This window comes from Patiria miniata, unplaced genomic scaffold (genome assembly GCF_015706575.1).
Source record: "Patiria miniata isolate m_02_andy unplaced genomic scaffold, ASM1570657v1 HiC_scaffold_7, whole genome shotgun sequence".
NCBI lineage: Eukaryota > Metazoa > Echinodermata > Asteroidea > Valvatida > Asterinidae > Patiria > Patiria miniata.
In genome coordinates, this window is record NW_024037074.1 from 19,691,061 (window position 1) to 19,708,409 (window position 17,349).

General features: G+C 38.9%; 1 protein-coding gene across 1 annotated transcript; it reads left to right on the plus strand.

Annotated features, from left to right (window-relative positions):
* The first annotated feature begins 1,037 nt into the window (after positions 1-1,037).
* LOC119746274 (organic cation transporter protein-like) lies at positions 1,038-16,982 on the plus strand. The gene is made up of 11 exons (XM_038223118.1): positions 1,038-1,234; positions 1,680-2,167; positions 2,523-2,626; positions 4,927-5,081; positions 7,422-7,590; positions 9,791-9,932; positions 10,485-10,576; positions 11,727-11,935; positions 12,778-12,886; positions 13,603-13,811; positions 14,577-16,982. The coding sequence occupies exons 1-11, from the start codon at positions 1,195-1,197 to the stop codon at positions 14,723-14,725; spliced, it is 1,866 nt and encodes a 621-aa protein (XP_038079046.1). The 5' UTR covers positions 1,038-1,194; the 3' UTR covers positions 14,726-16,982.
* The last annotated feature ends 367 nt before the right edge of the window (positions 16,983-17,349 follow it).

The window sequence follows — 17,349 nt, forward strand, 5'->3', positions numbered from 1 at the left end:
CTGACTGGATGATCGGAATGAATTGATTCCTCCATGATTGAACTGACTACATGATTGAATTGTATCGAACTGAATGGTTGAAATAGACTAGAATAGAAATGGAAATGGAATTGAAACAGAATGAGGAACTGCTAGTGGAGCAGCACTATATACTGGTGGAAACAGGAAGTCAAAACTTAGTCATATCTTGGCTTCCTTGATTATCAGATAAATGACTAGGAATGAGTAACAGTTCATTAAAACAACTCAAGTAACTTGGCTGTACTAAGAAACTGACCAGTGACTTGTGCGTGTTGGCAGTGAAGGGTCATTTACTCTGTATAAAACTATAGGGACTACACATTGCATGTGGGTGTACAAAATGTATGTGCATACAAGGAACACGATGAGTAGTTCAAAAGGAACATTGATAAAGTGTGAAAATGAAGACAAATATATAATTACATATGGTAAATCTGAAATTGACAATCTGTAAACTCTACAATATCCTACCTTTTTCCCCACAAAAGTTTTTGAAAAACAGTATAAAACACACAACCGGGAAATTGTGGGAGAAATGCATAACCGATCTACCATTAGAAATTTACCATATGTTTGAAATCGCCTTGCCAGGCTTGGTGCATTATGCAGCTTAGGCCCAAAAAAAAAAAATTAGTCGGTCTCTGGTCAGCGCGCGCGTCGATTTTAAGCATACGCGTCGATCTTTATTTTTTCCAAAATGTTCCGCGGTAGCTCCAACAGCGCCCTCTATTTCCGCACCTCCTCAATTTTTTTTTACCAAAGAGCACCAAGGAATGGGAAACTGCACCAAGGCAAATGATCGAAAGCACCAAGGCAAATTATGGAGGCCGCCAATGTACATGATGACACCAAAAAAGCAAAATAGTACCCACCTTGTCTGTACAATCCAAGCTGAAGAAAAAAAAAAAAAATGAAAAAAAAAAATAAAAAGCCGCGTGGCCGCGTCAATTCCGGAACTTTGGTCTGACCAGAGACCGAATATTTTTTTTTTGGCCTTAAAGGCGTCAGGTGAATTTGATGGCTTTTTCACTTCAACGTTGACGTACACATGGTTCACTTGGTATAATAGTACCACGTAGGAAATTAACAGATGTACATGTATGTACGTATTTATATGCTATCATTTCGATAGAGTACTATTCCTACTGGTGCGGGCCCAGCTCCATTACCGACATGAAATTCGACAACATCTTGAACCACGTGGGCGCGTTTGGTACCATCATGTCAATGGCCGCTGACGATTGATCTCGGCCGCTGCGAGATCAGTACTACAGTGTACCACATGCGTCGATGTGCACGTTGCATATAAAACCACTGTGCAGAGATGACAGCTGCAGTACGGTAGCGGATTCTTGTTCTGCCCATGAATTCGTGTGCGCGTACTTACAATAAACGGGTTCCGGTTGACATAATTCATATATACTATAGCCTAGTGGGCCACAAAGGGTGAAATCGGGCGCCGTCCAATTCTCCGTAGAGCATACCGTATAGTTGTTGCATATAGAGGACCCGGCCAGCGGGGTGCAATTACTTTTTCTGCCACCAACCCGAGTTGCTGCTGGCTAGATAGTCCTGAAACTCGTATTCCTACTGGTGCGGACCCAGCTCCATTATCAACATGAAATTCGACAACATCTTGAACCACGTGGGCGCGTTTGGTACTTACCAACGCCGGATCTACTTCGTCATGACCTTAGTTGCGATACCCAGTGCCTTGCACACCTTTAGCCCCGTGTTCCTGAGTGCCAAGACAGATCACTGGTGTACCGTGCCAGAGCTGGCTCCATACCGGGGCAACTGCACTGCCTTGTACCCCTCAGGTACCCCTGATCAGTGTTCGGCCTTCCTGAAGAATATCAGCATTCCTCGGGAGGTGGATGACTCGGGCAAAGTTAGCTACGCTCAGTGCCGACGTTTCAACTTGACTGGTTTGGACGTGGTTGGTAATAGTAGTCTTCTCCTTGCACAGCCACCCATCGTAGTTGGTGATGATGATGAGGTCGGGGAGGTTGTTGATGAGGTCGGGGAGGGTGGCCCCGCCTACAATCAATCTCAGGGAGTGGCTCAAGACTCTGTGCAGGTTATCCCATGTGATGCTGGATGGGGATATGATACATCACAGTATAGCAGCACAACTAACCATCAGGTATATATTGCTGTAAATTTCACAGCTAGACTAATAAGTATTACTTTTATTGATTTACTCTGATGTCATTGTCCATATTTTCAGGTGATCACTTTTTCAAGGACAGGGTTGGGGTTTTTCTCATCTTCCTTTAGAATGAAATTACCCTTTTTTTTTGGAGAGGAGCTCGTGCCCCTCTGGGGTTTTGGGTTTTATACAAGCTCTTCATAAAAGAAGGGGAAATGATTGATTGGTGAATTTTGCCCCAGTAGATCATACTATAGATTTAGAGGGCAGTGGTTTTGTTTGTTTGTTCCTCATAACAAACTTGAGTTTGCAATATATTTTTAGATTACCATCTCCTATTTGCTTTCAGTATGAACTGGTATGCGACAAAGCTGGTCTCACTAAGTATGCCCAGTCTGCCTATTTTGCTGGAATGTTGATTGGTTCATTTCTGATAGGACTGATGGCTGACTGGTAAGTTTGAAAAGAATCCATTTATTTTTACAACTTTGTGGTATTGTTGTAAATAATGGGATCTGCATGCTGCTTGAATTTGTTTCAAAGAGCATGATTTCCCGTTCTATACAATAAATCAATGTAATGGATTTGGAACCAGTTGCGGTTTGCCTGTGTTCCTGAACTTTGATCTGTGTTTGCCTACATGTACAGTATATTACTGCAGACATGCATTGTGTGTGCCATTCACTTTTCTTTCAAGGTCATGATAGTTTTAGTGATCAGATGACAGTGTGAGCGTTTAAGAGTATGGCAGAGTATTAAATAACATTCAGTTTTAACAATATTGTTTTGTTTTTCTTGTGTTGTGTAGGGTATGACGTAGGTTTCTATAAAATAATGTTGATTGTAATCAGCTCATATTATCTTAGGAATGGTAGAATCTAGATGCCACTTCAGTGGTTGTGTACAAAGTCTATGGAGAGTGATAGTTGAATTTGATTATAGGCATTAAGCTAGCTTTTTACCACAATGACACTAAGAATTGTAGTGTTCACATGTTTGCTTCAGTTTATTTATTGGGCCCAAATGTAGAATGGTGAGTGAATGCTGTGTGCCAACCTGGCTCCTGTATTAAGCTCATCAGGTTTCAACTAACAATGGCAGGGAGAGCTCTAGGCCAGGGTTGGAATAAATTTTCTCAAGCTAACTATAGAGTCCCTCTGGTTCTTTTCAGAACCACACATACTCAGTTATTCACATGGTGCTACCCTAACTTGTCTAAGATAACTATAGTCCCTTTGTGTAGCCATATAAAGGAAAGCTCCCCTGTGCGACATTTGCCCAGTGCAGGGCGCTGCAAGGTGCATTTGATCAATTCTACCTCCATGATTTGATTATAGGTTCCATACAGCCAGCTTGCTAACATGCTGCTCAGTTGTCATTCAGTATATTGTAAAGTCAGTTTGGAACCCATACAAATTACAGCACACGATGAGGTGCTGTATAATTAGGGGGCAGTCTCATTTCAAGGGATTTCTGACAGAAGGCCAAAGACTTAATAATGGGGTTAATTATATGGGCACGAGCATAGGATTAAGGGGATTTAAATTTGTCCCCACACACCACCTGGCTTCAGTAACTAAGCTCAGAGGTTCACGAGGTGTGACTTGAATATATCTTAAGGCCATAGGTGAAGCATACTAGTGTTCAAATGTATAAAGATTCTTTTAAAAATTGACCTTAGAAGAAAGTTCAACATGTTCAACAAGACATGCACTCAGTCACATGTGCTTGACCAGCATTCATAGGAGGGGGGGGGGGGGGGACCGTGGAAAGCCCACCCACTGTGATCTCCTACTTCTTTGTGTGGAAAGCCCTATGCTCTGATCTCCTATTATGTACTTTTTGCGTGAATGTTTCATTGAGGGATCATTCCACAAAGGGTACAAATTTTTACATCTGACACTATGATTTTGCAAATTCAGGACCCATTCTGTAATGCATTCAAATTACCTGCCCCCCCCCCCAAAATAAAACCGCACAAAAAACAAAAAACGGAAAAACCCTAAGTCAATGGATTATGGCTAATTACAACAGGTCAGCTATTTCCGTATGCAGGACACAAAACATTGAAAAGTACGCACTTTTGGACCCCTAATGTGTGGAATGACCCTCATCTGGAAATTTTCTCTTGCATAAAACCTAACTCAGGATTCAGGAAATTCATGTTGAGTACACATGCGTAACACTTCCGTATAGGACTCCTCTGTCTGGCATGGGTGTCCAACATTAATTGGTTTGGGCTATCTTGGTCATCAAAGTAATCCAGTGGGCATGTGCAGCTGTTTGTTATTATTAAATTGAACTGACATAATAATGTTTGATTTTTCAGCAAATCCATTAAACAAAATGCAGATCTATGTCTTCATAATGTACATGAGGAAAATTATACTTGTATTTTCACTGCTGTTATAAAACGTTCAGAATTCACTATCTATTTTGATGTTAGACTCCGGATGTCTTTGTGTTGTTGGCTGGTGTTCCTGACAACAGTGCAGAAAGGCTCCAGTGATTTGAGACCATCACAAGTCATCCAGTATTCCAGTCCGAAGTCAAGGCAAAAGTTACCAAATGAAATTGTGAAAAAACAAGGCTATCTTTTCTTTATAATTATTGTGCATCCCCTGTTACTTTTGACTACACTTTTGAATGGACTGTGATGGGCTCCGGATACGACACTGTTGAGCTTATGAGTACGGTACAAATAACTGTGCGTCAGCTAAAAGTGACGCTTTGTTGTCTCATTTTGTCATTAGGGTCGGGAGGAAACCCACATTCTTCATCTGCCTGATTACTTCCTTTTTGGCCGGGATTGCCCAAGCTTTTGCCCCAAACATGGCTGTTTTCATCGTGGTCCGATTCTTTGTGGCTATCTTCAAAACGGGTGTCTACATGATGGCTTTTATAATAGGTGGGTTTGATGATCGATGTCTTTCTACCATTTTTTTTGTGTATTGTAATTTCTGTTCAGTTTTACAAAGTTTGAATCAAGATCTTTAATATGCCATTTGAAATAATTTCATGACTTGACAGACTTGGAAACCCCCCCACACAAAACCAACAAAACAACAAAACAGGAAGTTGGTTTTGTATTTGTTACTGCAAAACATATTAACCATAACCCTCAAATTCCACCAGACGTTTAGAATTTTATAGAAAAGTGGAACTTGTGGAAGGTAGAAAACTAACCAACATTTACTTTACATTTGACTTATTGCCTCAATTTTACGCAAAGAATGTCTGAATTTGCCACATACTGGTTAGACATTTAGAAAACTAAAGCTCTAAAGATATAAAACTTCTTTGTTACCTGTTAAACTTCTTTGTCATGGTTCATTTCCCAACTTTTCAGCATAGCAAATCACCCATCATCAATGCTTGAATTACTTGTACTGGTCTGTTGGACTGTGTTATACTATCCATGACTGAATGCTTGTTGACTGGTATTTTTCATTTGAGTGATCATTAGGCCGAGTAAAAAAGAAAGAAAAGTTTCTCGTCCGGGTTTTTGAAAGATAGGAGGAAGAGGGGCTTTTTTTTTTTATTTTTTATTTTTTTCTAGATGGCCACCATTTTAAAATTTCCTGCAACCGTTGGTGTTTCCACTGTTCAAAGACACTTTTAAAATGAAAGACAAGTTGGACAAGAGAACTGAACATATTTACAGTGTCCTTTAGAGTTGTATTGGTCTACCAAGAACAGTTTTAGATGCATTTGATTTAACCGCCAAAAGTCGCTAGCGAATTCTTGAAACACATGCTCCAGCGTGAGCTAGTCTCATACCGGTTGCATTCTGGCTTTGAAGTCAGCATTTACCACATACAGTACGGCAGACAGATTCCGGTTGAATTTTCAAACGACTGTAGTCTAAAACTATCAATAGACATGTACGTAGTCTGGTTCCCTAGACCTGACAATTATTCCTGACGCTCACGTCTCAGTCTCGACTCCATGGGCACGTGGATTCATCAGGAATAGTCAGAATCTTTTGGTCTGGGAACCAAGTGGGTGAGTTGTTGTGAACTCGCCATACTCGCACTTGTCGCAGGGGTAGCGATCACACGTCGATATTATGTGGTGTACAAAGTGACCGACAGAGTCTATACTGAAAACTTCGACTCACATATTTCGCAAGTATTTATTTTCCGATGAATTTGTGGACTTTTTCAGTGTTTTTACTGCATTTTTTCAAAAATAAAAAATAATAAAAAAATCCAGGCGGCCTCCAAAAAGGAAGCGGGCGGGGACGAGAAACTTGTTTTTTTTTTACTTTGCCTTACACAGTGGGGCGCTGTGGTCCAATGGTTACGGTGTTCGACTCGTGTGCCGTGGTGCATGGGTTCGAATCCTGACCGTGGGAACATGGTGCTTGTGCTCTTGAACAAGGCACTTTACCACTATTGCTTCGTCCTTCGGATGGGACGTAAAGCCGTAGGTCCCGTGTGTTGTGTAATGCACGTTAAAGAACCCAGTAACACTTATCGCTATTAAGAGAAGGGGTTTGCCCCGGTGTTTCTGGCAGTGGCTGCAATATGCCCCGCAGCACCTTGTATAAGGTGCTACATAATGAGTCTCATAAACTTTATTTACCTTTCTTTAATAATTGACATAATTTCCAGCGCCTTGAGTACCTAATTGTTGGTAGATACGTGCGCTATATAAGACTCCGTTCTTCTTCTTCTTATTATTATTACTAAAAAAGGTGTAATTTGACAAAAACTGCGATCGTGACGGAAATGAACGCTATACAAGACACTATTATTATTATTATTAATATTATTATTATTATTTAATACTTTAATACAAGTCCCTTATGACCAAGTCAAATGATGTTAATTTTTGTTTTGGTTTTAGGCCTACTTTAGCAAAATAACAATAAATGGGAATGCCTTTATTTGTAGTAGACTTTGACCTTCTCGTCACAATTTTTTTTTGAAATTTAAATTTATATGTGTTTTGCTTTTTTGCCCCCACTGGTGTGGTAAAACAAAACACTTGTCTGGTAATTGAGTAACCAGAATGTAGTCTTGTAGATTTTTTCGCGTATTAGAACCCCAGTTCTTTGCGATGGTCATGCATTCTTTCTTTATTGTTTCTAAAATGTTTTCATGGCAGTTTTTAGTCCTCATTTTTTACTCACATTTTCAACCAAATCACCAGTAAGCACGACTCAGCTTGTCATAAAACCATCTACAGATCTTCATTCATTCCTCCCTTCCCCACATTTCGTTTCTTCCATATTATCTCGAAGGTACCGAGTTTGTGGGCCCAAACATCCGAGCGTTCGCTGGCCAGTTCATCAACATCTACTACGCGATGGGCTACATGCTGCTGGCTCCCTTTGCCTACCTCATTCGGGATTGGCAGATGCTTCAAGTGGCTCTCACCATGACCTTCGCCCCATTCATACTACTCCTTCCGTTAGTCATTAGTAATTAGGCCAAAAAAATACAGGGTGAGTCAAAAAAAGCGGAACCCAAACCCCCTAAAATTATATTTCATATTTAAAAAAATGTGTAGTACCAAAATAATGACTGGAAAGACAATTTCATAGGCTACTTTTAGATTTTGGTCAATCCATTCAAAGAATATCACCATTTAAACATAATGACCCCAGAACCTGTCTCGTCCAAAAACTGTGATTTCAAGAATCGTCGTCACAATTGTCTTCATATATCACCAGCGATAAAATCTCAGTTTAAACGTGAAAAATATTCAACAAAGTCGTTTTGAAGGCCTGTCATTTTTAAAAAGTAGATTTTATAAATCATATTGTTTGCCTAACCAGGGTTGTTATAACATAAAGATATTGTGTACTACAGTTGGTGACAGTTATTGAAACAAGTATTCTGTCATTTTCTTTGTTCGAAACAGTCAAACACACAATAAATTGCTTTTGTTCTTGGACGAGACAGGTTTTTAGGTCATTGCGTTTAAATGGTGATTTAATGAACGGTTTAAATGGTGATTTAATGAACGGATTGAGCAATTTCAGTTATTTTTTTTATCTAAAAGTAGCTTATGAAGTTGGCTTTCCAGTCATTATTATTTTTGGTGCTACATTTTTCTTAAAATATGAAATATATTTTTTGGGGTTTGGGTTCCACTTTTTTTGACTCACCCTGTAGTTCTGCTTCTGATTACATGGCATTCGAAAATAGGGTAGGTAGGTAGGGATTTTTTTGTTTTGTTTTTTTGGCAATTTTTTTGGGGTCATATGGAGGCGTCTGCGTGTAGTCAAGGGTAAAAGGTAGCAATTGATGGTTTTGGATGTTTTTTTCCTCATTTTTCCCATAAAAAAAATTAAGGTAGGGGCTGTCAGAATAGGGTAGATAGGGAAACTGGAAGCAGAACTATATTTTTTTGGGCCTTAACTTGAGTGTGTATTAAAGTTGCTCTTCCAATGCTATTTCCGAGTATCATCGTCCCTCATATAGATTTTGTTCTAAATTACTTTTTTTCTAACAATGCAAAAATTACTAATTCCTGAATGAAATGGCAATTGAAAACAGAGCTACCCATGCTTAGTCATGGAGGAATATGTTGTGGCTTTGCAAAGATTCAGGTGGATCTTTCTGTACGTTAGAGGAGAAAAAACACAACCCCAAGCACAAGCCTTTTTCCAGAGGGTAGAAGATATCCCAAACCGGAGAAATCAAGAATTTTTTTTTTTAGGTTAAAATATTTGACAATACATAAAAGAGCTTGGGGATAGTAAGTTTAGTGTTCATATATTCAATTCATGTTGATTTTTTGTACTACCTCATTGTGCACACTCCATGCAGGTCATGTGTGGTAACTTGTGTTCACAGCTTACCCCTCAATATTTTCAAAAGACTGCCCTTTTCCATTGAAATGCCCTTTTTTCACCAACGCTTAACCTCCAATATTTTGTAAAGAGTGCCCTTTTTTTCTGAACAAGTGCCCTTTTAAAGAAGAAGTCGTGCCCTTTTTTGTCCCATTGGCCGTTCCGGGTGCCTTTTTAAAAAAATTTCCCGCATGAATCAACCTGAAAAGCACCATATATTGTCCATTAGTGTGCACAATCATCGGTTTGCCGTGGCGGTGTTCTCCCAACTGAGCTATCCAGCCCTATGTTGGCGGTTCCCTATTTTTGTCAGTATCTTTGTTCAAGGGGCGCTAGTCAGAAGCCCTAAAAACCTGTATATGCCATGTAGCCAGGGATCACACCCAAAGACACAATGATAGCAACATTAGCAATCTCGCAAACCCGGGAAATAACAAATGGAGATCACTCAGAGAGGATACAGCCTTTTATTACAAAAAAGAAAAAGAAAAAACAAGAAAAAAATTGTACTTAGAAGAGCAAAACAGCACAACCTTATACATGTACAATGTATAACATATGAAGCTGACTTTGGTGGGGGTATCCATCAATGTTGCGAGCCCATTGCAACTAAGTCCATCAAAAGTTGTAACAAAAGAGTAACAAAAGAGGTCACAGTTGGTTTGAATCTAGCTAAGCATTAGCTTAAGGGCTTGACTTGATGACTTTGTGTAGACTTGTGACAGACTGGTAGCCTTCCCTTGAACCTCACAACAAGACTTTACGTAGACCGTAGGTATAAGACCTGACCAACTGTATTCTAAATTCTCCAGATTCCTTCCGGAGTCGGCACGCTGGTTGATGTCCCGCGGCCGAACCGCCGATGCCGAGAAGATTCTGCGAAAGATGGCCAAAGTTAACAAGGTGGAGCTACCAGCTGAGCTGTTTGAAGAAGACAAAGACCAGGAGGAGAAGGTGGGACACCAGACAGCCTTGCACAAATTACTTGGCTACGGCTAACACACTTGTCTTTGGGAATTAGGAACTTCAGATGATTCCATTGGCACATGTGTAATTTGCAAGCTGTAGGCATAAGCACATGTACATGTAATTCCAATGAGGCCACAATGATGCACATTGCCATCATGGATTGATTGTTACAATTGTGGATTTCACACATTTAAGTTATGTGATACCTGTAATAATTTTCTGTTGACTTGAATATTGAATTGAAGGCCACGAAGGCCATGAAGGCCCTGAAGGCCACGTTGTAATTGTGACTTTCTCAAGATGTACATATGTATTTCCTCATCTAATTTAATAAAAAAAGAGGGCCGAACACATTTAATTTTCGTTCCCTTAAAATGCAACAAGAAGAGAGCTATCATAAATGGTTTTGATGTTAAAGTTCAAGACTGATAAATGGTTTCTTTGTGAAGCTATAATAACCATGCCAAATGATTTTGTATTTTTCAACAACGGCCTATTTCTATTTTATTTGTATTGAATTTTTTTTTTCTACATCAGCTCAAAGATACTACAACACGTAGATACACCTACTTGGACCTGTTTCGCAGTACTAATATGCGCTGCAAAACCATCAACATACTGTTCTGTTGGTAAGTGGATCTTAACAAAGAGTAATGTTACCGACAATTTATTACCAACTTTTTCAACTGAGCAAGCAATTAATGATTGTGGTTGAGGCTGTCACTTGACTATTGATTTCAAGGAAAAACGATAATGCGGTACATCAGATGCAAACTTGAGTCAACTAGCTGTTGAAATAACAAAAACAGAGAAGTCTAGGTGGATCAAAAAGAAAAGGAAACACAGAAAGTAAAAGGCAACGAAATCTGTCACATCATGAACATGATGAAGCATTTCCAAATTAGAAAAAAAATGCGCATGATTGAATTTCCCTTGAAATCGGTTGAGTTTGTTATTGAAATGCCTTTATTTGAACACAAATAATTTCAAAACTCTTTAGAAAATTGAAACAATACTTACCAGGGATAAAGTTAAAGGGAATATACATCATTTCCTTTTGCTGTAAGTTTCAGAAATGGATGGATTGGGGGGGTTGGTAATAAATAGCAAAACTTGTTACACTGACTTTTTTGAAGTTTTGGGTTCGTAAATGCTATAAAAACCAAGAAAAACAATCATCTCCCTGTAGTCTGGTTCCCTGACTCCATTTAAGATGAAACAAAGCACTTTATAAACGTTGGGGAATTGTATAGTCAGGGAACCAGTCAAGCTGGCTTGTACCCGTTCATAGGTGTGTAATTGATTGCAAACAAATGCGGACAAACTAAATATGGTCAATTGGGGCCAGTATTTAAAAAAGCCAGTTTTTTCCAACGCTGGTCGGCTGACCGGCGTTGGAAATTGATACGAAAAATACCACTTTTCTTGAAAATGACAGTACACCTGGTGCCACGATTTTAAAGAATGCTTTAGACTGTCATTCACTAACAGTCCAGCAATGTATTTCAAATTAATTTGGTATTTTTATTTCTGTAGTTTGCAAATGTTGTATTTTCCCTTTAAAGATTCCAAGCTTTAAATTGATATACAAATATCCTCACAAAAAAAAAATGTTACAGGTATTTTGGGATGCGCTGTACAAGTGTACTTCTGTGTACCTAAATTCTTCAATTTAGGTTAAGGAACATGTCATTTTATTTCCCCCATTCTTAAGTTTTTGCCACTTATTCTTTCACCATGTTGTGGAGGCTTTTTATTTTACCTTGCTCTTCGTTTCAGGTTTGTCAACAACATGGTGTACTATGGGATATCCTTAAGTACCTCCGACCTAGGTGTGGACCACTACATCGCTGCCTTTGTCTCTGGGGCAGTGGAAATCCCCGCCTACACCTGCGCCATTCTCAGTATGCAGTATCTGGGACGCCGATTGCCGTTGTGTGTCTACCTGGTGGCCAGTGGGGCCGCCTGCATAGGGGCCACGCTCTTCTGTAAGTTCTTTGCACAGTTGGGTTAAGAGGGGGGGGGGGGGGGCTAGGGTGGGGAGGGGAACTCGGCCCCTCCTTCTGTTCTTGGAAATGCAGTGACTGATTTTTATGAAGTCGGTAGACTCGGTCATTATTCAAAGTTTCAGCTAAACTGAATAAATGATTTCGTAATTGTTTGTCAATATTCCAAGATGCTGTCTGTGAAAGCTTGCATATTCCTGTAAAAGTCAATGAAAAACAACGGAACACAAAAAAATATTTTTCGTTACTCTGTGTTGAAAATGTGACATTTTGCGCAAATGATATATCCGATTTTTATGAAATTGTGTCAGAACACAATTTTGTAGACATTCAGACGTTCAAAATCAAATAATAAAACCTTATGAGGTGGCTGGGAGGGGCCGGACACAAGGTGGTTTTTTCACAAAGGGTTCTCATTGTACATGTATGTTGGATTTTGATGTGACAATACCTCGTAGTCTTTCAGAAATCATGAAAAATCTATATATCCAATAAGCTTAAACAAATGTTGTCTTGTGATCTAAAGGAGGCAACAGGGGCTAATTTCACGCAGCTGCTAAGCACAGAAATGTGCTCAGCACAAAAAAGTCTGGCTTAGTAAAAGCAGGTTACCAGCCAAAACTGCATGTGATGTTCATGCTTAGCAAACAACAGCTGAATACCAATTACAGGCAATATACATCACATGAACATTTGGTTGGTAATCCTGTTTTTTTTGCCAAGGAAGATTTTTCATGCTAAGCAAAATTCCTGTGGTTAGCAGCTCCATGACATTGGCCCCAAGTTATCTTGACTTTGTCTTGTTTTTGTGGTGTCTGTCTTAGCGGCCGGGGCTGGTAGAGCAACCGTTGCTATGATTGGGAAGTTCTTCATCACAGCCACCTTTGGAATGATCTACACGTATTCTGCCGAGATATACCCAACACCAGTGAGGTAAGTCCTATAACTGTTGGGATACAGTCTCACAACAGATGGGAAAGCGCAGAAAGTGAGGCTAGAAATGTTGGTGGTGGTGCGATCATGTTTCCTGCAATATTCCAAATTGAGATATCAACTTCATGTTGATCTTTGTAAAAAGGTAGATCGGGTTCTGCCTTTCCTGAAGCTGATACTGTGCTACTGAATTAAATAATAGGTCCTGAATCCTCAAATTTCAAAACGACTTTGCACACCCCCCTAGGGAGTTAGAGTTAAATATAAGTATTGTGACATATGTACGTTGGATGCATTTCTTGCCAAATATTCAGTGTCGCATTAGCTCACTTTAGATATATATGTACATTGTATTAGTACATTGTATTATATACAAATAATACAGTGTGTATAAAAAAAAATGCTAACAAAATATAACGGAATGCCAGACGTAGAATGTGTAACCAACATAGATAATAAAGGTATGGTTTGAAAGATATGCCTTTCCACTTTAAAATGAGACATCAAACGTCCAGATCTGATAATATTTGACAGAGTTATGAGTAATTTTTTCAAGAGTGGTCAAATTGGCCATGGGACCAACTTTTCATTTTAGGCAATGGGATGAAGGTAGCCTAATTGCCTCTGTGTGGATTCACACCGATCTGAAATACGAATGATTCTTTTGGTTGTTAATAAAAACAACTGTTGCTGTGTATTCTCGCTCTGGAAAACAGGAGTCAAGGTATGGGCTTGTCTTCCATGATGGCTCGCATCAGCGGCATCCTGTGTCCGTTCATCTTGGATCTTAGCTCCGTCTGGTTCTCCTTGCCGTACTTCATCTTTGGCGCGTTCGCCGTCTCCTCTGGACTACTGATTCTCCTGCTGCCGGAGACGCGAGGCAAGCCGCTGCCGGAGAGCTTGGAGGATGCTGAGAAAGTTGGCAGTGAGTATCGGTGTGACCTGTGACCTCCTACATTGGGGGCGGGGCTAGGAAAGAGGGGGGTTTACATGAACTTGTTCTATGGACTCCGAGCATGAAGACTAGATGGTGCTTTGTCACCCACTCATTAGTTCTACAGTGGGAGGGTGTATCATTCTCAGAACACAGGACTTATTTTAATTATGTGCAAACATCCTTAACCCAAACTCCCAAGTCATTTTTGCTAGATGCAACCTCAATCTTGCAAACTCCTCCAACTGCCTCCAATGTCAAAATTGCATACGGCCTCAATCCTGCAAAATCCTCAAGCTATCGCTGTCAATACGTTGAGGCAGAGCCAGTGGCATCCTGGAGCAGTGCGGAGGATTTCAAGTATAATCTAGGCCTACATTTATGCACGGCTGAGCATAAACAACACAAGGGCCGTCCCAAGACCTTCCTCCATATTCAGCCATCCATTTTTTTGCCATATAGCCTCAATCCTGCAAAATCCTGTATTTTGCAAAGAGGGTTTTGGAGGAATTGGGAAGGTTAGGGTTAATAGTGTCTTCTCATGAGCGTCAGATGCTGTGAGCAACGTCTGTAAGACCCTCCCTATGCATGGCCCTTCCCAACGCTCATTGTCTAACCGTTGAGGGGTTCTTGTGCACTGAGTCCGCAGAAGTTGATTAGATGATCTGGCAAATGTAACAACATTTTCCGAGGGAGCAAAAGCTTACTCCGTTGATTAAACAAATTTGTTTGAAGTTCTTATATTTTTTTCCACAGAGGGGGAAACCTGTTTATGTTTGCGTAAATGTCGACATGGAGCAGATGCTGGAGACATCAACATGGATAAAGAGCCATATGAATCACTGCCCAAGGAAGAACCTCAGAATCAAGATGGCGGTCGAGACATGGCGACAGAAAAAGTCTAAGACCAACAAAATGACAGATGGGTATAAAAGAATTGCTGTCTCGTCTTCCAAAAATGAAATATCTTTGGGATGACTTTGTTATGAAATCGTCTCAATAAGGTGCCTTTTTGGTAGTATCTGCCTAAGTTTTAATGCTTGCATGCTGCATAAAGTATTTAACCGTTTATTTGCTGAGTGATAGTGGAATAGCTTAGAACATATTTCTCCTTATTTAGATTTTTGTTTATTAAAATACCAAGTCACATTTAAGCTTGTATTGGACAATTGTGCAGTGATGGTAATTTATGTGCTATTAATGTATAGCGTGGACACGAGACGTAGTCTTGACTTTCATTCCATTTTTGACAGCTTTTCTTTTGAGCGATAGAGATTGCAACTTGCAAGATGCAACAAAAAGAAGCTGTGGTGAGGCTTTTCATAATTCTAAGTGCCTTTGCTAGAGACTCTATTTTTATAATTCCAGCGTTTAATGTTTCAAAGACAAAACAAAGAAGGAAGCAACACATTTAGTTCACTTACAATTATTTTCATATTATCCAAAGAAAAACTATAATAATGTTCGGTATGCTGCAAATTGCTTTAATTCTTTCAGAAAATGAAATACTTTGATTGCATTTTCTGTACATTTTGTTAGAGTGCTATTATTTTATCGTTGGTGGCGTAATATCTGAGACCATTTCATTTCATATGCCAGTTTGGTATTTTGCATTGGTCCAATAAATTCTTTTAACAATTTTTCAGCAGTGTTCCACCATCGCTGTAAATTTCATAGTCCACAAGAAAGAAAACGTCAGAATATTGTGAAGTTTCGCATTTTGAGTTGTTAATTTCATTTACGATGCATCCTGGCGAAAAAGGCCCAGGGGTTGGAGTTATTTAATAGGCTGTATGGTGGGTCACTGCAGCATTTGTTAGAATTTATGGTGGCTCACTGCAGTGTTCCTTGCAAAAATGTTTATGAGATGTAAGGTTAACTTAAAAGCAGCGGGCAAGACATTTATATTACGTCATTTTAATGCTTTCTCTTTTCCCCTATTGTTTTGCCGCTTGATTAGGTGGCATGTATTAAATTGAATCAGTTTCGTAATCATGTCATGACAACTCATACTTCTTCAAATCGAGTAACAAGGTAATCAAATGAACAGTGGCAAACAAGCATTCCTTTTTTCAGTTTTCGTTCTCTGGTTCTTGAGACAGGACCTATGATTTGTCTTATTATTGAATGACAGCTGCTTAAGTTAATAAAGGAAATACATGTTTATTGAAGGGTATTTTTATGTATTCGAAGTGTAACACAAATTTCCAAGTTCTTACCACTAAATGGGTGTTGGTATTAATTTTTTTACCCCAGCTATACTTGGTACAGGGGTATTGTTATATTTTCAAAAAAATATAAACAGAAAATGAAATATTTTTTTATCATGTTTTGATCCAAGTTTGGAATGGGAATTTGTTTTAGGATAAAAACTACTTCTTGTTTTAAGGGAAATATATATTTTTCCCAATCAGTATTAGAACATGCCTTGAATGCCTCACACATGTTCCAAGTTATCTTTTTCCCACGGAAACCACTTATTATTATTTTTTTTTACCATTGATTGATTATTTAGAATCATTCTCTATGATAGAGCTTGATTGATTTTCATGATAGCATCTGTTAATAATTACCATTCGGAAAACATGCATTTTGACTTAGAAATATAACAACTAATATATTTAACTTATTTATGGAAATATTTACCAACTATGACTGGTGGTTTGGGTTGTATTAATAAGATGGAATTTGATGTGCATGTCCATTTTGTCATTGGAACTGATTTAAGACTTGGAAAGAAATTAAACATGGAATTTAATAAAGACAGGTGTTAAGTTAAAAAGTGTCCTGTTAAGAAAATGTTCCACTGTCCCGGTTTAATAAAATCAAACACCAGAAGCACAGTGGCAGTTCAAATATGGACCTTGAACTTTTTGATGAAGATAAATTTGTTGGCAGTGCCCTTTTTAATCCTATTTTTTTTTAAATGAAATATTATAATATGCAAAATTCACGTCATATGCAAAAACTAATGAAATAACGCCATAAATTTGCTTTTGTATTTCAATTTGCTTATTCCTGGGTGTAAGTTCAAGTACATTTTCATTGTTTTCTTTACTTTGATTAGTGTTTAATTTATTAAACAAAATATATTTGGCATCAGGGATTTGGCATTAAAACTCCAGAAATCTAATAAAACGTAACATCACAATGCCTCTTTGATATTTGTCATTCTGTATTTTGTCATTTTAAAGTGGTAACATGTGCGCCCAAGTGTGTATTTGCCTGCAAACAAGGACCCCCTATTGTCCCTCTTTTGTTTGTAACTTTTTAAGGAAAACCTCCCATATGTTTTGTACATGATCGGCAAATTGGGGACATTCGGGAATTGAGGACCCTATTGTCAAACGTCCCCTATTGAATGCAGAAACAAACTCGGGTACAGTCGAACACCTTTATAACAAGGTCCTTGGGACTTTACAAATTACCTTGCTATAACAGGTACCTTGTATTAACAGTATTGGAAAACAAAGGAAAACAAAGAAAAACAAAGACTTGGGACCTGAAATTTTGCTTGTTATAAGCATGA